Below are 25,057 nucleotides of genomic sequence, written 5' to 3' on the forward strand. Positions count from 1 at the left end.
ACTGTAGAATTCAAAAGTAGGAAGATAACTCTGTAAATGACACTCAAATACAACAGAATTTATTAGATTTTTAATGTTGATTATCTCTTAACAGCAGATAGATTTGAATGAATAATTACACATTTCATAATATAGACCCATAAAACAACTTAATTACAAAAATAAAAATATGTAGCCTTTTTTGGGGTGTATCACATTTTTCAGATTTTGCCTGATTCTTACAAAGACAGCTACTTAAACAGTACTTTCCGACTAAAACCCAAAATAAGGACTGTTGAAGTTTCAATTGTATTGAAGTTCATATGGTGACAGATTTGAAAAAGAAGAAAGGAGAAAGGATTTTGTACATCTGTTTCAATCACATACAAATCTTGAGACAATATTTAAGTCACAACTGGGAATTTCACTGTGGAAGTTTGGGAAATTTCAAGCAACTTTCTCTTTGACTTTGGGAATTTGGCTGAAATTTAGACCCAAAATAAGCATTAAAATTTCACTGAAATATTTGCTTTCTTTACCCGATTCCTACTTAGAGCTGTAACATTTTTCTTTTAGTAGATGACCATCTAATTGTAGGGGTCAACCGTCCAAAACTCTGAAACCCTTCATTTGATAAAATAGACTTGTGTGTAATTATCTTAAGATATCAAGTTCCAATGACAATTGCCTTTTAATATCAAAGGTAAAATTTCAATTGGATAACTATACTCTGCCATTTGTACTCTTTAACCTTGAATTTGAAGTCAGTGTCGTCTGCTGTCACACTCTACTAAATGATGAAACGTGGGTATCATCTTTCACAACTTGTATTAGATATAAAATCTTAGTCTGAGTGCTAAAAAACAGATTAGGTTAGTAGATATAACTCTGTCTAAACTTCAAATTTCAAAATATTAATTAAAAAATTGTTAAGTTCATATCAAGTTTTGGCGTTATACTAAGCTCTGCTATTTCTTCTGTTGACAGAAAAGTGCAAAAAAATAGTACATCTTTCACAACTTGTATTACACTTAAAATCTTAGTCTGAGTGCTAAAAAACAGATTAGGTTAGTAGATATAACTCTGTCTAAACTTCAAATTTCAAAATATTAATAAAAAAAATTGTTAAGTTCATATCAAGTTTTGGCGTTATACTACGCTCTGCTATTTCTTCTGTTGACAGAAAAGTGCAAAAAAATAGTACATCTTCCACAACTTGTATTACACTTAAAATCTTAGTCTGAGTGCTAAAAAACAGATTAGAATAGTAGATATAACTCTGTCTAAACTTCAAATTTCAAAATATTAATAAAAAAACTGTTAAGTTCATATCAAGTTTTGGCGTTATACTAAGCTCTGCTATTTCTTCTGTTGACAGAAAAGTGCAAAAAATAGTACCTGCAAAATTGATTTTTAACACTACACAATGCTAACCGTTTTTTTCTGAAACTGCAAAAAATGAAACCCGTGAATATGTTCACTTCACAGAATCAGTGAAACTTAGCATTAAGCAATCATGAAAATTACCACGATTACATTAATACTGTCATTACTCCTGCTGCGAAAGTACCTACTTTTCATGGAATACCAATTTTTGTGGTTTTCGTGGGTGGGCAAAACCAGGAAATATGATTCCCAATGAAAAGGAGATTCCTATTGATGTATTTAAGAATCAACGATTCTGTGCTTTCTCCCTAATCCAAGAATTAAATTACAAGATTAAAAGTATTTTCACAGTAATTTGTCTTGTATGATGTAACATTGTATCTGTATGAACAAAACAAATTTTGCAGAAACAGAACAAAATCACTAATTAGAAATCAGTGAATTAGAAAAAAAAGAGAAAAAAAAGATCGATAATATTACACCAATCAAAACATTTTAGTTGGGAGGTTTGAACGGGTTGGTGGAGGTATGGCAAACATACTAGTTTAAATCTTGGCCTTACAATTAAAGGTGAAAAGAAGATATCTAACTATAGGATGATGATTAAAACATCAATAGGATAATTCCACTTCTAATAAATTTCAACCTTCAAAGATTAAGTTCCCTTAAATTTGGTATTATCGGACAGAATTTATGAGAAATAAATTGTACATTTAATGAATGGCAAGAACGTCATAACTAAAAAAACCAGTCATAAGTGTAAAAATGCTACGGGGATGACCTCTTGATATTAAGGGGGAGGTTAACAGAGCTTTGGAGGCAATGGTATGGAAGATTCCTTGGATCGAAACATTTATTTTCCAAATCATGATGGTCAACAATACAAATATCTATTTACTCTATACATCAAATCTGTAAATGATTGACATTTTTTTTGTAATTTTAATCATGACAATTTACTCTGATTTGTTAATCCTTTGATTTAGGCAAGATAGGTTTTTTTTATTTAAGATTAGCTTGGTACTATGCCTTCATTAATGTTGATTGGTCCATAGTCAACAATCCAAATAATTCCAAACTAAATAAGGCTTTGTTGAGGGAAAAAAATATTTATTAAAAGAATTTTTAAATTTTTTGCCCAAGTAATGCTTCCATGAGAAACTGGGACAGCTTACACTTGTTGATTAAGTGCTACAAGGTTCATGAAGCATAAACTGCCCTGAAGTTGGTTACTTTGCATAACTTGGTCAAAAATTAAAAATAATTAGTTTTTTTTCAGTCGGGCAAAAACATGTATGTCAAAACTCAACTGATCTGATAATGTAATGTTACTCAAGGATGCTTCCACTATTTGAAAATCTCATTATTTGATCTCTGCATTACTGGATTTGCTCAGATTTTTTTCAATATAATGTTAGGAAAATGATGTTTTTTGACAAAGTTATCTACCCTTGAAATGTTCACGTTGAGGGTACATTTCAATGAAATTATAACTCAATTTACTAACATGATATGGAAAATCTTGGTTTTTTTCCTTGACTCCGATGGTGCAAATAGTCAAATTAAACTTTCATTTTTTTTTATTTTCAGCTCAACCCTTAAATTTTAGAAATTGATAACAAAACCATATTTATAACAAAACACATGTAAATATTTAGTAGGAATTTTTTTCCTTTAAAAAAGCAAAATATAAGCTAAAGACCTTAAAATCAGATTAACAGACTTCTGAAATGTAAGAAAAACGTTGATTAGATTTCAAAGACTACACTCCTTGAAATGTTTACATTTACCATTTTAGTGTTCGTGCATCGTTTATCGTGCATTTAAGGACCGTTTTGCATTCGTTTAAACGCACAATGAACACACGATAGTTTGCATATCGTGTGTGCAGGAAAAGGAAAACTAAACGTCTCAAGGAGTGTATGAATATGAATATAGATCGATTTGCCCCAACCTTCATTTTTTTAGCAATGGCGATCCCACAGAATATTTGTCATTTGGACCCAATACATGCAGATATAGTCAATTAAATCAAGTAGAATACAATCTATATTTTCACTCTTTTGAGATGCTTTTTATGAAATCTGTAAATTACAGTTCTGAAATACACCTGATTTTTTTAAAGCTCTAATTGTGCAAGTTAATAATGCAACATCCTCATGGAGCCCAACATAATCAAAAACCCCATGGACAGGCCATGTATTTCATAGTACATGTACAAGCAATTGTGTATGAAGTTTGAAAAAAAAAAATTTGATCTGTTTTAAATTTATCTGGAGAAGGACAGACAGACTTACAGTCACACACCTGTTTAGTCAAATGATAATGATTCTGGCACAGAATACTAAATAAGAATGAGTATCAGTAAGTCACGCCATTTATAGTTTTTTTGAAAAATTAAATCTTTTAAAATATCAATATCCTGAGGCCAAAGAATGCTAAATTTATTGACAAAATTATGGCAAGAAACCTGGGATTGATGTCTAACTTGATCTACATGTATAAGAGAGTAATCAAGGGAACCAAGACTCTAGTGGAAATCAGAAGAATGTACCTTGAACTACATGTACAAGAGAGTATTCAATGGAACCAAGACTTTAGCTGAAATCAAAAGAATATACTGTGAATGTACTTCAATTAATGGATACCAATTTTCGTGGATTAGGGAAAAAAACACAAGTTTGTAGATTCCTGAATTCATGGTTTTTAGTTTTTCAGTATACACATCAATGTAAATTTCCTTTTCGCTGGTAACCAAATTTTGTGATTTGGCCTATCCATGAAAACCAAGAAAATTGGCACCCCATGAACAATAGTGCTTCAACAGTAATCCAGGGACAAAGACCAGACATTGAAAACAGACACACACAACAAAGAAATTAAATAACCAGAATAATACATACAAAGTAACAAAAGTAAATGACCAACTCAGACGCCACTAAAAACTGATGAGTATCTGTATAACATTTTGTTTTAGAACTGTAGCATTGGCAAGAGTTGAAGGTTAACAAAAAGGAGTTAAATCTGATTTATTAGAAAATTGTAAAAAAAATTGGAAGGAAGTCATTTAATATGAAAGCAAGAGAAACAAAAGCATTTTTGTGAGTTATAAGGCTACACATGACATACAAAGGGAAATAACTCAGACTATAATTTGGGTAATGCAATTTTTCAATCTAGATTATTACATATGTACAATGGTAGATTTAATCTTAAAATTAGTTTTATGTTTCTGTTCCAGTCTCATAAATAAACAAGTAGTCATTTTTTACAACATTGTAAGTATAAAACCAGCGAGATTTGCAAAGAAAGTGTTGGAAATTAGAAAGGTTGCATATGTTCTGAAATATACACCACAGGGAGAATCTTTGTTAGCGGTAGAAGGTAGCCATGTAGCCCAATGTTAAATGAGATTGGATGTGGCTAATTAAGTTTTGAGGTTGGCCTATTCAAATACATTGGAAATTAGTCACACCATTTGTCTAGGTCTTTATTTCTATTAAACAGTGTGGCTAATGCAAAATTCTCTACTACTGCTAACACAGAGAATTCCAACTAAAACTATCATTTTGGATTGATTGGTGCATATTGAAAATAATTAGCGGGTAAAAATTACAAAATTGTATTGAAAATTTGCAGAGGTTAATGGTCTTCAATCATATAAAGTATGAAGAAAAGAAACATACCAGCACCATCTTCTGAATTGAGAAATGGTCTTAAAAATAAACCTAAGAAAATGTTCATCTATTGAGGAACGTTGCATGATATAACTGACATGGTCACAACCATTGATTGATTGACTGAATATGGTGTAACGTCCTATGGCTGATGTTTCATGCATTTCAGGACGAGAACAACTGTCCAATTGAACAGACCCTGCTTTGTACTAGACCAACATTGAACCAGCTACAGGCCTATTCTTTTGACACCCAAACCTGCATGGGGCTCAGAACGTTTGAAATATATTTATAGGGAAACCTGTCGAAACCAAACCCTGAATAATCCAACAACCTGAATTAAGCAACAGCCACCAACTTTAGACAAATTATTCTGACTCAAAGCCAACCAGTCCTGACTTGATCACCCTAAATACCACATGCTTCGCAGAGAATGTTCTTCTTTGGTATAGCAATTAAATTCAATGCTAAGTACTCAATGCTTTGCTCATGCATAGGTGCACCACAGTCTGTTTACAAATAAAGTGTCCAAAAACAAAATTGCAATAATATGATGATGTGCTCCTGTACAAGTTGTGTGGTTGAAAAAAAGCTGTTGTTGTCTACTCAAAGATTGACATCTTGAAAGCTTTTAGCCTGGAAGCTTTCATTGCTGTTTTGGAAAATGGTTCCAGGTGATCATAAATCTTGGAAAGAATGAGTATTTATATAAGTTATATCTAATGTCTTTGGCTGAAGATGCCATCATGGTAGAAGCCGTGGTGTGGTGATGTCCTGATCCATGATCTAGACAGTGATGCAAGGTATTGGTTTACTGAGATGGCTACAGATTGTACATCTACTTTGTCTGAGTACTTGAATTCTAAGACAACTACTTGTGTTCTTTTTTCCTAGGAAGGCTGTTATCCCTCTGTTTTTTTTCCCAGTTATTCCATAGTATGTCAGTTTATGTTGTAGCTGAGGATGACTAACCTCCTTAAGGAGGTAGACCTAGGCTCAAGGAAACAACTCTAGAAATCAGTGATTTGTTTGTGTCATATTCAATTTCACTAATGCCTATCAAGCTTCTATTTGAAACAGAATGAAATCAATCCAAGTTACTTTCATGCTTGCATGAGAGTGATGTAAAATGCTGAATACAAACGATCCAATGATTCTTGAGTTGTGTCCCTTACCTTAGGTCTACCTCCTTAAATGCTTTAGCAAAGTCAAAAACTATCATATCTGTCTGTTTCTTTATGTATGAACTTGTATTACTGGTAGTCCCTGCAGTTGGATTTCAAAGAACCACTTGCATCTGATATCAATGTTGGAATGCATTGGATAGGATTTGATATTATTCTCCTCTAGATATTTCATTACCAAAAGGTTGGAGACTAATTATATTCCATAACCTTACACAGTTTGCATGCGAAGGACACTGATTTATAGTTTGCAGGGTACATTATAATATGGGGCATACAAATGCATGTTTCCAATCATCTGGGGATTTTCCTAATGCCATCAACATACAGAATATTAAGTGTACCATAGGTGAAATTTCTACATATAGTTCCTTTAGTATTTTCTGTGTTAGCTAGTCTGGGCTAGCCGCTGGCTTTATTTGGGTTTAGATCCTACAGCAGTTTCCTCACTCCTGTTGATTCCATCCTTTGATTGTAGGGACTGTTATCCTTATACTGCATTGATGTAAAAACTGACTGAAATTGTGTATTGAGTAAATTGGCTTCATCTACTGTGACCACCAATTTTAAATGGGAAGAAAGATTCCAACAGTTGATCCATATAAGCACCAAATATGTATAGGGCAGGATATTTTTTGTTATGCAACATAATTTTGAAACATGCATAACTTTATTTTTAAGAAATAATCAGGGTTTCATATAACCTGATGCTTGATTGCCCATACTAGGTTGAAATTGGCAGGGGCAAGTCAATTTCAAAATGAATAATAAGGTCCCCACTCCCCTTAAAAAGGCAATGACTACTTTCACATTCACTTACATTCTGGAAGAGTTCTACATTTATACCAATTTTATATTATGCAAACAGGTGTGAGATTAGATACTTTGCAATGGGAGCTAAAAAAGCAACAAAAAAAAATGATACGTTTCTGATCATCCCTCTAAAATTTTGTAGGGTAGGAAGGCAGGGACTTTTTTAAATTCTGATTTTGATTTTTTTAAATTTTGAAATGAAATAAGTGTGACACCAAACTCAGAATACAATAAAAACCAAATCTGCAAAGATTAAACAAGTAATAGACTTTGTCCATGACCAAGAGAACAATCAGTGTTGTAAATTCATAATATCAATAACTCTTTGTTTTTTCCATCTAGGATATATATATATTTTCCTTCTTTTTTTGTAAGACAGTCATCACTTTTTTATTATTTTTTTTATTATTATGATTTATTTCCATTTATTTAAGAAGAATGTCAGATATTTCTTTTTTATGTTAGGAGACATGTTTCCACATAACTATTACTGATTTTGATCCTTGAAAGTGAAAATCCTTTCTTTGTTTGGTATAGAACCGCACAACAGTTTCCATTATTTATGATAATGTAACCCTGTGTCTGATACTCTCCCAACAGGGTTGCGATTCCTTCCTATTACTCATAAAACACAATTCTGTTTTTCAACTGCGAAAAAATGTATTAGACAAAAAGTAGTATAAAATGTTATTGTAATCCAAATCAAAAATATTTAAAATTTTCCTGCTACATTATTTCCTTTCATGCTTAAACTCACAATTTTATCACTGTGTTAAAATTATGATCTTGAACTTCATGAAAATAAATTTATATTTAAATTGAAGGTATACAATTAATTGACTTCAGTTGTCCAAAGATAAAAATAAGAAAGTGTCATTAAAATAACATGATATAAAAGTCTAGTCCAAATTTATACATTTCAGACAAAATAAACAGATTTGTCATGCAAAATGTGAATCCCTCCTGGGCTTGCATCATTGTAGGTAATGGGATAGAATAGGTGTATTTACACTTGTGGACAGCTTGACAAAAATAATACATTTTCCTATTGTTTTTATACTGAATTCTCCTTCAACTTAAAGATTAATGACGTCACAATTTAAAATTATATTGTTTCATTGATGTCAAAAGGTTATTCGGAAACAAATCTTGGGTCATTCTGAGCAAAATGACAAGTGAGAATTCATGCATCATAACACAATTGGGAGAGTATTGGACACAGGATTACATTATTGTAACTGCAGTTTCCATCAGATCTGACGTAAATAGCGAATGGGAAAGTCATCTATTCCAGCGGCACATCAAAATGTGCATTTAAACCTAACTAGTTCACTTACCCATACTATACTTGTTTATATTGACAACTTCTGTCCATGTCCAACTAAGATATGATCTTGACTATTATTTTATATTTGGTTTATAGTTTTGTCAAAAGTTGCATGTACTCAGATGTAGTTAGGTTACTAAGGAAGCTAACGATGTATAAATTTTGAGTGTTAAGTTTTGGTCGTATTTGTCAGCTCGATTTTCAGTATCAAATAGACAATATGTACGTCATAGACAAAAGATATGTACTTACGAATTGCTATATCCACTGTTTTTCAGTTCAAATGCGATTTTTTTCGGTCTAGTTGCTTACAGGAAAGGGGAGGTAATTACACATTAAAAGGAAAAGTCGACACGGATTCAGATAATTTCCGGATGTAAATGAGTATAAAATTCATACACTATAATAATTATAATAAGTGATTAATAGTAAAGAAAAACCCACCAAATAAAACCTTTTTTGCTTTTTGAATTGCTATATGTTTACACTATCTATTTTACATAACTTAATAAACAGTCCTTTCTATCGGGGGTTGTAAGATTCCTGTTTCTCTAATCAACCACGGAGGCTTTTGTACAGTAGACTGGCGATCTAAAATACTCACTGTACACAGTACTAGTTAAGCCCCTGTGATTCAACTACAACATAAATAATTAAAATCAAGAACGATAACTCTTTCCACATGCCAATTTCATCCAAAATCTACACAATAACCGAAAGACGAAAGACTTAGTGTAGGTGGTCTGTAAAGCACCAACAATTTCATTACCTAGCTAGGGAGGGGATATTTAAAAAAAATGCATGTCCGTGACTAAAAACAAAGAAAAATTTTTTTAACTCATCCATTGAAATAAGGGCTTTATAGTTCACTATCCAGGATTTGAGTTGGGGGTGGGGGGTTCCGTCGATTGAATTAAATGCCGTGCAAAGCTAGGCAAAAAATATCGTGGTGAAATTTTTTTTCTTAATACCGATTTAGGAAGGGGCGTACGCTCGGTACGCCAGTTCTTGGATCCGCGCCTGCCACAGTCTACATTTAACGCCTTGATTGAAAGAAATAAAAATAGTGATTCAATATGTTCTCCTTTTCTAAACAATTATGGCAGATTTTAAATAGTATACTTATTTCGGCAGTTTTTTTACACTCCCTGATTTCGGTTGCTGTTGAAACACATGTATAAATCAAGATTTGCACTTTCGCGATTTTTCTTTATCTCACATCAAATCCCAGCCCCCTCACTGGATAAAAATGGTTGGTGCCTAATGACTATGTACTACTTAAAGACACAGTGTACATTGATGTTTTAAACGTCATTCAAGTCGTCTTTGACTAGTGTAACACTATTTATGCGTATATAAGGACATCAAAAATGAATTAACAAATTTGAAAACTAAAACAAATTTTGTTGATGTTCTCTCCGCAGGACCGCTGTGATATATATGGTAACACCGCCTGCACAAATTCCAGCACCATATATACTACAAAATCAAGCCGGAACTTTTCGATTCAGCGATGGCCTGACCAACCCTTCTAAAACACGAGACATCTGCTTCATTTACCTCTATTGCACTACGACCAGCATAGATCAGAGACACCAGAATTAAACTACATGGTCAAAAAGTGATAACACACCCAACATTTGCAGGCCCAATAAAATACAGTCATATAATAACATAAGTAAAATGAAGATAAGAAAAAAAAATGAAGCACTCACAATATGAACAGCAGCCAACATTAGAAGTATTGACTTCCATTTTATTCATTTTTTTTTTAAACTTTGCGCCACTGAAATATATCTGTATGAACAGAATGGTGATAAATTTAGCAATAAACTTCCTGATTTGTAATGGTGACATAATTATAATAATAACTCTTATGGTCTAATTTCAAACTAATAGAAAGGTAAGCTTCTGCCCCCATCTGAATCCGCCCCTGGTCATTAGTTTAACCCTAGACAGAGCATGAAAAGCCTTTTAAGTTGATACTCACTACTTCCCCTACAAGCGCGCGCTACATTTTAAAGATACACATGCTAAATATTTATCAATGAAATTCATGTTAATCGAGCTTTAAATGAAATTAATTCACGTGAACTTCACATGAAATCAAAATGATTTTCACATAAAATTCAGTTAGCATGAATAGCATGTGAACAATTCACGAGAATTTCACGTGAAGGCTAGATCCTTCAATCTCCGTTTCCGCTATATAGATGACGTATTATCTTTAAACAATCCTAATTTCGGGGATTTGATACATCGCATCTACCCAAAAGAACTTGAGATAAAGGATACTACAGACACTGTGAAGTCAGCCTCATATCTTGACCTACAATTAGAAATCGATGGTAAGGGAAAACTATTGACCAAACTTTACGACAAACGTGATGACTTTTCATTCAGAATTGTAAACTTTCCTTTCATCTGTGGCAACATCCCTTCGGCTCCTGCGTATGGAGTGTTCATATCACAATTCATACGTTATGCCTGAGCTTGCCGAAACTACGCAGACTTTTTGTATCGCGCTAGAACTCTAACAAATAGGCTTCTGGAACAGGGTTATGTTGCTACAAGATTGAAGTCATCACTACAGAAGTTTTATGGTCGTCATCATGAACTCGTGGATCGTTATGATGTATCCATCAGCACAATGAAAACTGATTTATTCAACGGGTCAATAGTTCACCTTTCCTCGTTTGTCTACCCCGGACTTGACTTTTTTTGAGCAACTCGGCGGGTGTTTCTAGAAAAGCAGAGGACGCTTACCCTACCGGTGCACCTGGTCCATGCTCCCAGTTTTTTTGTGGAATCCGAGTTGCTCATTTACTTTTGTTACTTTGTATGTATGATTTTAGTTACTTTATGTTCTTTGTTGTGTATGTCTGTTTTTCATGTCTGGTCTTTGTCCCTGAATTACATTCTTTTGATTACCGCTATAACCTTGGTTCCCTTGATTACTCTCTCACCAGAATTCCACGTGAAGTCTGTCACAAAGTTTATTTGCTCATTTCGTGGACAAATTGATATATGTAGGTCTATTTTTAATTAGATTGCATATTTTGTTACATGGATATGATATGTTCGCGAAAATCAAAACAAAAAGTAAAGAACAAAACATAAACAACAAAGCATAAACAACAAAACAATAACTACATGTAAGGAGTCAGTGTTGTCAACTTTGATTAAACAACAAAACATTAACTACATGTAAGGAGTCAGTGTTGTTGTCAACTTAGATTAAACAACAAAACATTAACTACATGTAAGGAGTCAGTGTTGTCAACTTAGATTAAACAAAACAATAACTACATGTAAGGAGTCAGTGTTGTTAACTTAGATTAAACAAAACAATAACTACATGTAAGGAGTCAGTGTTGTCAACTTAGATTAAACAAAACAATAACTACATGTAAGGAGTCAGTGTTGTCAACTTAGATTAAACAACAAAACATTAACTACATGTAAGGAGTCAGTGTTGTCAACTTAGATTAAACAAAACAATAACTACATGTAAGGAGTCAGTGTTGTCAACTTTGATTAAACAACGAAACATGAACTACATGTAAGGAGTCAGTGTTGTCAACTTTGATTAAACAACAAAACAATAACTACATGTAAGGAGTCAGTGTTGTTGTCAACTTTGATTTAACAACAAAACATTAACTACATGTAAGGAGTCAGTGTTGTCAACTTTGATTAAACAACAAAACATAAACTGCATGTAAGGAGTCAGTGTTGTCAACTTAGATTAAACAACAAAACATTAACTACATGTAAGGAGTCAGTGTTGTCAACTTAGATTAAACAAAACAATAACTATATGTAAGGAGTCAGTGTTGTCAACTTTGATTAAACAACAAAACATGAACTACATGTAAGGAGTCAGTGTTGTCAACTTTGATTAAACAACAAAACAATAACTACATGTAAGGAGTCAGTGTTGTTGTCAACTTTGATTTAACAAAACAATAACTACCTGTAAGGAGTCAGTGTTGTCAACTTAGATTAAACAAAACAATAACTACATGTAAGGAGTCAGTGTTGTCAACTTTGATTAAACAACAAAACATTAACTACATGTAAGGAGTCAGTGTTGTCAACTTAGATTTATTTTGTCTATGAAGAAGGCAGATGTAAAGTTAGACACAAAATTGTTATAACTAGACCAATATTTCATTTCGAAAATTGCTAACTCCATGTCGTCCACCACTTTACCGCGCTTTATACCTTATTGGAGTAATGTCAGTATATACAAGGCCGCAGCCAGAGGGGTGCGATGGAGGCTATCGCATCCCCTTGAAAAAAAAACAATTTTGATTTAACAACTTAGCCTAGAAATCATATCAGTGATCAGTTCGCACCCCGTCCATTCAGAAAACCTGTATAATATTTCTAGTGATTGGGTTGTTAAATCAGAAATAGACATGGTCGAAGCAATTCTAAAGAGCGAAGCCAGGACCCGGTTTGCCCGACAGGCCTTCGTTGTAGTGAAATTGTTTACAAAGATGATGCAAGAATTGGCAAAAGATTCCATAAAAGCAACGACGACCCACTGTCAAATCAGAAACTCAAAAGCAATCGATAGGCTGTCATCAGATGAGAAGAAAATGGTAGAGTCGTTGCCGGATAAGGGTTATAATGAATGCGGGTTTAGATTCTCGTACAAAATACTCAAGCAATGCTTAGAGGACCCAGGTAAGGGAAGAACGGTCGAGTATAGGAAGTTTCGGAAGAGTGCTTTGGAAAGAGTGTGGGCTATAGTGTATATGTTAAGTACCAGTCCTTATAATATTCAGACACTGCCAATGGTAAAGTGATTCATGATGTAGAAAAACCCACCAAACACACGAAGCTTTTTCAGTCTATGTCAGCTATACTTTCACATAATGGTAATCGTTTCGGCATTCAGATCTGCACTTTTTATAAAATCATACATTTATCTACAACTCAAATCAACCAAATAAAACCAAACCAACAAAGTGCCAATTTCATGTACAATCTATATAATTTGTATCTCAAATGCGCAACAATTAAATGAAAAGGTAAGACTGGTTATATGGTCTGTAACTCTTTCTGAACAATAAATAAAAATGAATCTGGTGGGTTTTTCACATGCATGAACCACCTTCTGTCTAATTTTATATAAATATTATAGATTGCTGCTTAAGAAGGTAGACCTAAGGTAAGGGACTGAACTCTTACAAATCATTGGAGCGTTTGTATTTAGGCTTTTTATATCAATCTCACGTAACCATCAAAGTAACTTGGATTGATTTCATTTTTTTCAAATGAAAGCTTGAAAGGCTTCAATGAAATTGAATATGATACAAACATATCACTGATTTCAAGAGTTATGTTTCTTACACTAGGTATACCTCCTTAAATAACATGATGTAGTCAGAGAATGATATCGAAATTCATAACAGCTTTTCAAATACAACAAAGGCGAGGTGTTTATTATCAAACTCTCGATTTATTAGAAAACATCAGGTTGAAGTAAAATACCATAATTTGCTAATTTTAAAATGTCGTATGATTTATATGTCATCTCACTGTCATTTATGTTTAAAGTGTTTGAGAAGTGTTGAATTAAGACCTGCAAATTTGGTAGGCGCGTCATTGCCTATTTGGTTCCTTCAAAATCGGTAACTCTCGAGAAGGTACAGGGGGATTCCAGATTTTATGTAGGATATATAAATAGAATCTTAGGCAGAGCAAAGCGAGGAAGGACGATTTTAGGGGTATACTTGTAAATAAAATTCAAGATTTCATGCAAAACGAATGTTGCATTTTAAGGGGGGTGGTCCTATGAAATTTGGGCCTGGAGTAATATAAACCTTGATTGCCTTTCAGTCCTTGGATGGAGCAAACCACCAGCAAACGAGAGTGTGACAATCTCTGATGACATTCTTAGAATGAGGTTAGCAAGAAACGCCCTGACACACAACCCTCGGGCTGAGATCCCGGAGGAGCAGCTCGAACAATTTTTTACAAACTTTAAAGCTGTTGGTCAGCGAGTTGACAAGTACCTGAAGAAGGAGTCAGATCTGTTCAAAGAAGCTATTACAAAAATGGAAACGGCAACAATTTCAGATGAGGAAGAGAACGATTATGTGAAACAGGCCTTAGCAATAGAAAACTTAATTCGTAAGTACAGACGTCTTGACATTAAATCAACATAAAATTAATGTTATTATGGTTCATTTGAATATAACTGAAAAGTACGAATTTTGCAACAAAACAAATACGTTCATTGCCTGAAAGAAATACTTGTTCAATATTCCAGGAGTTAATCTTATTCTCAGTATATATATATATATAACTATGCGACGAGACAGAGCTAAAAATTGGCACTTCCACTCCTTTGAGTATGACGGAAATTCATTAATGCTAATTTACCAATCTACTGTGTTTTCACGTTTCCAATAGGCTAATCCATTGGACTACTCCGTTAGCTCGAAAACTGGTTGCTTTTAAAGACAATTACTGAAAATTACTGGAACGGGCCACTCTAAGGCCAAGCTGTGCCCTCCTTTTTAGAATGTCTGCATCCGCAAATTTCCCTAGGCCTGCGTCCGAGTTCGTTTTCACAGATTTAGGATAAGGTCACCGAGATACATTCTAGCTTTTAGTTATGCAGATGAGATTGAGGTCACGCATGGGTAATGATATTATATTCCGGTACTCTCCTCATATCGTCACGCACTAAATTATTCCTAGAAACATTAATGTAGATTTATATATTAACTAAATGTCACAATGATTCCCGATGTTTTACCTTCCAGTGAAGCGATCAGATTACGACGGTCAAGGTCATAAGATAAACATTTACGAAGGGCGTGCTGTAGAAATTGCCCTGGACAAAACTAAGACTGCTGGTTGCAGAAAGTATAAACATTACACATGGGTCATACTGTAGAAATATGACTTAAGAAGGCCCTAGACTGCAGTATTAAATGACTAAAAGTTAACAAGAACCAACGAAAATAAAACTGGTTTTAAGAGAAATGAAGACGCTCGGTTATATCCATGCTTTCGCAAACGGGATTGCACTTATAACGAACCTGACATAGAGAAACAGATTGGTTTTTTTATACTTTTGCTTCAAAAATGAAAAAAAAAACGCTTTTAAATTTAATAAAGGATTTCCCCTTCCTACCTACACTGTTGTAAATATAAGAAACACTTAATTACCGCATACGAATACGTGTATGAACGCAATCTATATTTAAGTAATTATGCAATGAAATTTTTTCCCCTACGTAGTCGATATGGAGTTCGCTTTGACATCACGTGACATCCATGATGCTTAACAATGGCAACCTAACCGATATATAGTTTACAACTTCGCATTTCATTGGATAAATGTGATAGCAGCCGTGAAATTTAAGGCTCGACTGGGAGCATTGGTGTTCGGAAAATTTTCAATCACTTAATTAATTGGAAATGGTTAACTTTATGAACCAATAAAATAATTGAAATACGAAACATAGTACAGTGATCACACATATTTAGGTTTTAACAATGCGAGACTATGCGTTGACTTTCTTTTTTCTAAGATAGTACTAGTTACAATATTGCCTTAGTATGCCGATTGTCTGGTGCATTCCCCAGTGATGTAAACTTTGCACTTGAAGAGTTTTTATACAATATTTATAAAACATAAGATAGGGATGAAACAAATTCGCTGAATTTTACGTTTTACCCATTTTGACTTGTAATTTTTGTATGTGCATAGCACAAACTCACCGGAACTGTTATAGCCACTTTCACTTTGGAAGTGAAGTGTTTGACTGGCTATAAAATATGGAAAATGCCTTTTCCAAGTTTGTAAATAGTACATGTAGTAAATTTCCAAGTCTGGAACACAGTAGTTAATTTCATTTTTACGGATAAATGACATCATATTTTGATCGGCTGTGGGGGGGGGGCTCATCTCTGATCAATGAAAACAGAAATAATGTGTATCCCCATTAATCCTGATGAAAAAAATGACACCCCTTATTTAATATTCTTTACACGAAATATACGTTTTTTATTTAAATATTATTTATCTATTGGAACATATTTAAATAAAAGGATTCCAGACCCCTGCTCCCTAAAACAGTTGTGACACAATTTCTTTATCAGCATCATTATTAAAGTTGAAGTCTATCAACCATTCCCACTCATTTAGTAACATGATAATGGAAAATTAAGGTCAATCCCATTGTCATTGTCACTTGAAAAAAAAAGAGATTAAACAAGATACAAATTGTATTGCTAGGCAACAAAATTCTTCTCTTTTCTGTACATCTATAATTTGCTTGCAACACATATATTTGAGCATTGAAGGAACGGGTTTTTTTTTACAGTAACAACAATAACCCCTTCCAGTGGTGAATCCAGGGGAGGATGCTGGGGGTTGGCACCCCTCCTTTTTGTTGGAAAATCTGTCATTTTTATGTGTAAAATCGACAAAAAAATGACAAATAATTCCAAGCACCCCCCTTTTTCCTGAGGAACCCCGGCTTGCACCCCCTTTTAAAAGTATATGGATCCGCCCCTGCCTTCCAAAAAAATCGAAATTCACATACATGTACATACATTTCCTAGGAGTAAAGACACTCCAATGCAGGACAAAATGCCCCTTTTAAATTTCTGCACACAAAAAAGTGACACCCCTTCTTTATTGTAATTTTCTTTATGAAAAAATCACCCGTTTTCATTTTCTAGCTACGTGAAAAAAATGGACCCCTTCAGAAATGAGGAGGGTCCCAATTTTGCTGGTAAAAATGATATCCCTAAACCGATTTGTGATTATGATATAGGTAAATTTGTTATCACCATAATAAAATTTACAAACGTCTACATTAACTTAGTTTATCTTTATTCCAGCTTGGGACCACTGAACTTAAACTTTCAATTTTGGGTCCGAATGATGAATTTTACAGGATCGTCGTTATAGGAGGGGCGAAAGAATTAAACAGCGACTAAACCAAATAAATGAAAACAAATCCTGGTATGCAAATCATCGATGTCAAAAGGGGAAGTATAATATTTGTAGTGAGAACTAAAACGAATGTGACGGCAGCAGGGAACAAGTTTAGTTTGGAGATTGCTAATTTCATACTTACAGTTCTGGACTGTACTGAACAAAAATTAGTAAGGGATGTTGACGTCACAGCAACACAAATTGGAAATGAAGAAGGTAATGGATTAGTTTCAATAGATATATACATCTTTATTAAAACAATTAACGGCCCATTAGGGCAAAAAGTATAACTCTTATTGACTTATACTTCTTTAGGAAATAAATTACTAGTTGGAAAGTTTTAGTACGGATATTCAATATTTTGGACAATGTACACTTTGTCTTAAGGCACCTGACCAGTTCACGATCTAAGTTCGAAGAAAGGCACTTTTGTCACTTAGCTGGTGACAAGAGTAAAGATGTGAACTATAGATTGAACTTGGTTTGTTTAAGGTGCGTATTTATTACGGATGATTTTAATATAATTTGTTTTGTAAAAGCATTCATTTTTTAAAGATAAAGGTATTTCTTTAAATAAGCTAATCTTAACCAAGACAAAGCTGTATTTAACTTAGTTATTAATATTTGGAAATAAGTACTTCAGAGAATAAAACACTGCTTAAAGTTTGTGTCCTTATTAATGTTTAATTATGTTTAATGTTTAAAGATAATTTGAATTATGTATAATCTTTATTCTAGTAACTTTATTAATCATTATTATTGTATATATTGACTTAGCTGGTGACCAGAGTAAAGAGGTGAACTATAAATTGAATTTGGTTTGTTTAAGGTCCCTCCCGCCGAGTCCCTGTCCCTTGCAAAGTAACACCTGCGTAAGCGAGTTCCCAACAGTAAAGAAAATTTGAAGTCGAGATAAACAGAAACAATAAAATAACGTATATCCCCCATAAGACCCGAAAAACAACATTATAGATTACTGCAGACTAGTCTTGCAGATTTTCAAGAATGTGTTTTTTAATGTAGTGAATTTATATGTAAACAAGTGGCTTTGGAGAGGTGGGCACCGAGGAAAGGTTCATCAAGACATTATAACATGCTGAGTGCTTTATAGGGACGGAGCGACTTGAAATACGAATGGCTCGGAATTGTTCTACCGGAAGTGACGTATAAAGGAAATTGCGTATGCAGTTAGATGTGTTTATTTGAAGTTTAAACGCAGATGCGCAGTGTGTGTGTGTTTTTTTTTTGTTTTTGTTTTATTTTTTTGTTTTTTTTTTGGGGGGGGGGATATCTCGCATATTTCCGTTGGTTGAATTTACGTCTATTTTACGTCTAAAGTAATCCTGTTGACTACGAAACAAATGAAGTTAGTGTCAAACCCTGCAATAGAAAAGCCTGGGAGGCACTAGGGGGAAGAATCGGTCCAGAATTTGACCAATCCGATAATAGTTTTGAACACCTTTAAAATCTGGCTACTGTGGAACAAATATTACACAGTTGAACACACCTAAAATCAGTTGAAAAAGGTATGCAACCCTTGTTACAACTGAAATAAAGAAACTGAATATAAATTACACAAATGTACAAACTAAGGACTACTAGCAGTTAACTGACATGCCTGCTCCAGACCAGTTTAAACCTACAAAAAGTTATGACCCATCGAATATTTAATCAATCCCAATTCTTTCAATGTGGGGTTGACAACCACGGTACATCATAAGTCATACAATAAGGACACAACCTACGTCATGCCAAAAACACCCTTCAAATATACATTTGTAGCGTTTTAATCTCCATGCAAAGACCCCATAAGCGAACCAATGCTAATACCAAAAACGCCATTCCAAACGAAACGACAACAATACCACAGTTACACCATACAACAGTCCAGCCAAGCTTTTGGGCGAGTATCGCGCCCTCTTCGCCCCGTGTAGAATATCAACGTAAAACAAAGGGTGAGAGAAACCCGCACGCATCAATCCTCCACAAGCACATCTGTATCGGAGAGTGGGTTCCCTGTATCGGATGAAAAAAATTTGTAAATGTTTTTATGAGCCCGTGATATCGAAAGCTCTGGTGTAGCAACTTCTCGGTCATATAAAGATTTCTTTCGCCAAAATATGATGGTGATAGGGGCCGTCACCATCTAAAAACCGAAAGTTGACAATAGGGAATGAGAAATCATCCTCTTTTGTTGTAAATTATAGTTTTAAATTATCGATATAAATTCTATGAACAAGAAACGAACATTATTTATTCAGGTCCGGGTGTCAAAAGAATAGGCCTGCAGCAGCGCTAAGCTTGTCGTAAAAGGCCACTGAATAGTGCTCAGAACCCTAGCCGGGGGCTAGGGCGCTCTGCCCATAGAGCAACTGGGTTGTGTGCCCCAGGTGGTGGAATGGGGTACCCCTGGCGTGTTACATGCTGGGGTTTTCAGGCTATAATACGGAAAACCTGACCGCAAACCATAGTGGTGCACCGTGTTGGGAAAGATGCCACGTTCCTCGCACGTTAAAGAACCCTACTGCGGTATTCTCCCGGAGTAAGAACCATAGGACTCCGCCACATGAGGCTAAATTGCCCGACCCTACCCCCTTCCCCTATTTCCAGTACCCCATTATCCTTGTGTCCCATCCCATTTTTCATTTCATCATCATTTCATGTTCATTTTATCATCCACTTCATTTTCATCTCCTGAACATAGCTGAAATATTGCTGCTAGGGCGTTAAACCTCAACAAACAAACAAAACATTATTCAAAGACAGTTCTAGAGGATATACATTTGTATCTTTAAAATAAATATTGAAGTCATCGTTGTTAAGAGCTAATATATTGTCCAAATATCTAAAGGTGTGATTTAATTTTTCTACCAAATGTTGTATGGAAGGGTCTTTATTCATTCTAGCCATAAATTGTGATTCGTAACATTACAGAAAGAGGTCCGTCATAAATGGTGCACAATTGGTCCCCATGGGGATTCTGATATGCTTATTTATTAGTATAAAGCCTTTAATCTTTAATATAACTACACTTGGTAAGGTTAAGCTTTATCATTGTAAGAAATTATTCGGAAACTCTTACAATCGGACCACTCTGAAACCCTTCTGCTTTTTCTTTCAGATGATGAAGGCATGGAGCATCTTAATGACGAAGACATCGTTGACACAGATTTACCTTTTCCTAGGAAAATAAACTTGACGGTCAACGTAGATGAACCATTAGTTCCGTTAGGAGATCGATTTTATACCGAGTGTACCCAATTGGCCGACGTTGTAGACAGAGTGAACTTAACCGGACGTGTCATTAAATCGAGCACGGTGAATTTAGACAGGCTTACGGTTCTTCCACCTCCTCTGAGATATGACGTAACTGTATAGAGTGGATGTATCTGTGAGTTGAAAAATTCTAAGAAATATTTCACTTTAAATACAATCTGATAAAACGATGACATTTTTTGTCATATGCTTCTTTTGTGTTGTGTTGTTTTATTTGGTTTAATAATTTCATCTTTCATCGTTTGCTAATCAAACACAAGATGTGTTTTTTTTTTTTCATTTAACCAGTATGAACAGGAATGCAAATGTAGAGGAGTGTTTATTTTGAAATCTTAAAATTAACTTCTATTGTAATATATTGATACAAAATAAAATGAAAACACCAAGAATTGAGATAATTGCAATGAAATTAGGGCGACTAACAAGAGGAGTCTAGACGATATGCCACAACTGAAAAATATTATCAAATCCTGGCGCTCTTATTTGTTCACACTAGAAACTAATTTAAGTACAAGACACTGAAATATATGTTTCAAATTGGATCCAGGTTCCGTATTCTCTGTCTTTCGTTTCGTCACTGCTTAAATCCCCACCAAGCACATGGTATTTTCAGAATGGAATAATGACTGGTTGAGTCAGAATATATCCGAGTGGGGTGATATGCCTAATTGCCGGCTTCTGTTCCATTGAACAAGCAAAATACAGATCCGACTGAGCGTGTCGGGTTAACTGTATTTGTTCAGAACTGATAACAAAATGCCAAATCAATAATGATTTGCATGAATTATTTTTAAACACCTGTTCAAGTCACCACTCTATTTTTTCCACGAGCACGAAAATTTGGCCCCAATGCACGCACGGTTGATTTTGTAAGTGACTTTTTTAAAAGCTTGCATTCAGCCGCTTTTCTGTATATCTGTCAAAGACCAGGCTTTCAGATAGATAGATAGATAGATAGATATCTTTATTCTCATAAACTGAACATAGTTATAGAGAAGATAACAAAATAATATAATATATGCAGTTACTGCTGCATGTGTGGAAATACATACAATACATACAATATAATATGTTAACCAGGAGGTGCTACTTTCGACGAAATACATTTGATTACTTTACATAATTTTTCAACCACAACAATGTTTTCTGATGACATGATACGACAAAAATTTAAAATATAAATACGAGTAAGATAATCTGTAGACAAATATTTACGACGCTCATTTTTAAAAGCATCACATGACATAATGAAGTGGAACTCGTCGCCTATATCAGTTGGGCCACACAGGTGACAGGATCTCTCTTCACGTGGAATATTCTGCCATCTGCCCACCTCCACAGGTAGTCGATCATTTCCACATCGATCCTTTGATTTTTGCTTAAGTGACTCAATTATCCATTCTTTTGCATACAGTTGTGTATTTTGCCAGATATTGCTCATTCCGCAATTATCAAAAATACTTTTAATATAACAAACCCAATTGTTTTCATACCCGTAATTCATTTAATATATGTAGAGTAATCTACAAAGAATAGACGATATCTTATTCTCACTGTTATTTAACCGAATCCAAAAATCTACTATTCTCAACTTGATTTTAATAGATAGTGGATATTGACTAAGCTCTCCGTATACCATATAATTAGGAGTTGACTGTTTTTGTCTTAAAATGTGTTTGCAAAGGTACAACTATATTTTTTCAATTATATTTATTATTTATTATTTTCAAAGCCCCATATTTCACTTCCATACAATAATATAGGAGAAATTGCCTTGTCAAACATATCAAGTTGACAACTTATTGATAAATTATTAATTCTGCATTTTCACGGAGTACAACGCTTTCATACTTGTTCTCTGAGGTATTTTCTTGTTGCAAGAAATGAACCATTACTAGAAAAAATGATACCAAGATATTTATATTGTTTAACTATTTCCAATTCTCATCCATTTGTATAAAACTTAAATTTTTTGAAACTTTACCTTTGGAAAATACCATTACTTTAGTTTTATCAGTGCTTGACTCTGCAAGCAATACAGCGTCATCTGCACATAAAAGTAGAAATAATTTAAAATATAAATTCAACACTATATCAACATCTGTGCTAATGGACTTTAGATCATCCAGATTCGAGTTTTCCAAATACTGTTCTAAATCATTTAGGTATAGTGAAAAGAGGAGAGGAGATAGATAATTTCTATGCACGAAATCGAAAGCTTTTTCGAAATCTACAAAAGGAACAAACAATCTCTTTCCTCTAAGACGAAGTAGATCAAACAATGCATATAATGAGAAAATATGGTCAGTAGTTGAATATCCTTGCCGGAAGCCTGCCTGATTTTCATTTAAAATACTTAATTCTTCTTTAAAATTACTCAATCTTTGATTAAGAATCGACGTAAAAATCTTACCTAGACAAGACAATAAAGTAATAGGCCTATAATTTTTAGCCTCTAAAGTAGTTCTTTGTTCTTGTAAATAGGTATTATATTCCCTATCAACCAGGCCTCCGGCAGAATACCTGTGTCGAAAATTATATTGAAGAATTTTTCATAAACTTCTATCATAATGTCCAAGGACGAAGCTATATATTCATTAATAATTTTGTCTTCTTCTTGCGATTTGTTATTCTTCGCCTTTTTTTACTGCAGATAAAATCTCATCTCTAGTAATAATGCTATTAAGAGTCTCATTAATGGATTCTAAATTTAATCTACTATCAATGTCATAATCATCGGTGTGATTATTCTTATTCAAATCTTTGAAAAAGTCAAACAAAACTTCAATACTTATATCGCTTTTTCCTGCATATTCCCTTTTATTAAAAAAATTCCAAAACTCTTTTGGATTTTCACTTTTCATACATTTCATTTTCTGTCTTAGTTCTTCATTATTTTTATCTATACTCTTATTCATAATATCTTTATAAAATTTCTCAATTTGTCTTAATCTTTCTTTAAATAAGTTTGATCCATAATGTTTAAAAAGTCGATTAGCTTTTCTAAATTCTTTTGGAGCTTTATGACAATCTGAGTTAAACCATAATTTGTCATGTTTAATTTTTTTCTTTGAGTTATGTTCAAAATTACTCACCCCACAAGTATTTCTTGCACAATCTAGTAAAATATTCGTTATTTCATTTGAGAACCGTTCTATTTCATGCTTTGGTACATCATCTAAATTATCACTTGGTAAAATGTAAGAAGAGAATTAATTTTTTGCTGATTTAAATTACTCTGAAAACAATTAACATTTTCAGGATTCCATTTCTTAATTCTCACTCCGGAACCTTGATTGTCCTGTATAGTATGATTAAACTTTGACTGAGCAATATTTATTTCTAAACATAAAGGAGAATGAACATCTGAAAATAAACTTGAAAAATCTAAAACTTCGAAATCATTGATACATTCTAACATACTTGATGTACACACAATATAATCTATTACGCTGTCATGTTTTGTTGTGACTCGACCGACTATGTCCTGACCTATTCTACCATTCAATATAAAAATTTTCTACCGTATGTATGTATAACTAAATCGGGATTATTTCTAATCCTTGATAAATTTAGCAAATCTAATTTTGAAACATAAGTATAATCAATATCTATTTCCGTATTGTTATCAATATAAAAATATCCAATATCATCATACAAATCTTTTAAACTTGCCGTTCTACTATTAAAATCTCCAAGAAGGAAAATATTGTCTGTTTTTTGGCGAAAACGTGGAAATTCAACTTCTATTTCATCAAACGCATCATCCGATGCATATTTCGTATTAATGGGTGGTATATATACAATACCAAAAATTATATTTTCTTCTAAACCATAAACAGTTTTATCTACTTGAAACCATAAGACAAAATCTGATTCAGATTCTAAAACTTTAATATATTTTTCAAAGTATTTTTATAACCCAAGGCTAAACCGCCTGATCTATGTAGTGAAATTTTATGGCTATTTTTAAATTTAAATATAAAGTCATCGCATTCGATCAAGTCGTGTTTCGGTAAAACACAATACATCAAATTCTTTTAACAATGACCTTAATTCAGGATATTTCAATCTACTTTTAAGTCCACATACATTCAATGACAAAATGTTAACACTGTTATGACTGTTTTTATTTACAAAATTAGGATCTATTGTTGAGGTACTAGACTGTTCAATATTGATCGTCTGATCTTCGGTTAAGGTTGATCGCTCTCCATGGTTGTCCTAATATGACTGATGATGGGGTCGTCCAGAGTCTCTAGTTTTCGGTCGTGCTCCTTAGCCTTCATATTGTTGTCGCAGGTTGTCACCATTAATGTCATTTGTTTCCATTCGAAAGCTTCCTTGCCAGCAACATATAATCTATCTCGTTTAAAATGAGCCTTCTTATTTTGACATCTAGCTTCTTGAAATTGTGGCCATAATTCTTTCCGTTTATCGT

At 33.7% G+C, this 25,057-nt stretch overlaps 3 protein-coding genes across 4 annotated transcripts in view; 2 read left to right on the forward strand and 1 right to left on the reverse strand.

Annotated features, from left to right (window-relative positions):
* Positions 1-8,699, reverse strand: part of LOC148596944 (uncharacterized) — a 48,123-nt gene extending 39,424 nt beyond the window's left edge. Inside the window, exon 1 of one of the 2 annotated variants that reach the window (XM_088564364.1) lies at positions 8,619-8,699. The gene's annotated coding sequence lies outside the window, so the exon portion shown is untranslated. The remainder of the gene's footprint in view (positions 1-8,618) is intronic. The other variant, XM_088564366.1, reaches the window with a different exon arrangement.
* A 4,014-nt stretch (positions 8,700-12,713) lies between these two features.
* LOC148596945 (uncharacterized) lies at positions 12,714-15,285 on the forward strand. The gene is made up of 3 exons (XM_088564349.1): positions 12,714-13,061; positions 14,220-14,513; positions 15,152-15,285. The coding sequence occupies exons 1-3, from the start codon at positions 12,791-12,793 to the stop codon at positions 15,283-15,285; spliced, it is 699 nt and encodes a 232-aa protein (XP_088420475.1). The 5' UTR covers positions 12,714-12,790.
* A 1,964-nt stretch (positions 15,286-17,249) lies between these two features.
* On the forward strand, positions 17,250-20,753 carry LOC148596946 (uncharacterized). The gene is made up of 2 exons (XM_088564406.1): positions 17,250-17,556; positions 20,462-20,753. The coding sequence occupies exons 1-2, from the start codon at positions 17,352-17,354 to the stop codon at positions 20,716-20,718; spliced, it is 462 nt and encodes a 153-aa protein (XP_088420532.1). The 5' UTR covers positions 17,250-17,351; the 3' UTR covers positions 20,719-20,753.
* Positions 20,754-25,057: the final 4,304 nt, after the last annotated feature.

The sequence above is a fragment of the Perna viridis genome, chromosome 15 (assembly GCF_037379345.1).
Source record: "Perna viridis isolate PV_CMFRI_1.1 ecotype Kerala chromosome 15, ASM3737934v1, whole genome shotgun sequence".
In the NCBI taxonomy this organism is placed as follows: domain Eukaryota; kingdom Metazoa; phylum Mollusca; class Bivalvia; order Mytilida; family Mytilidae; genus Perna; species Perna viridis.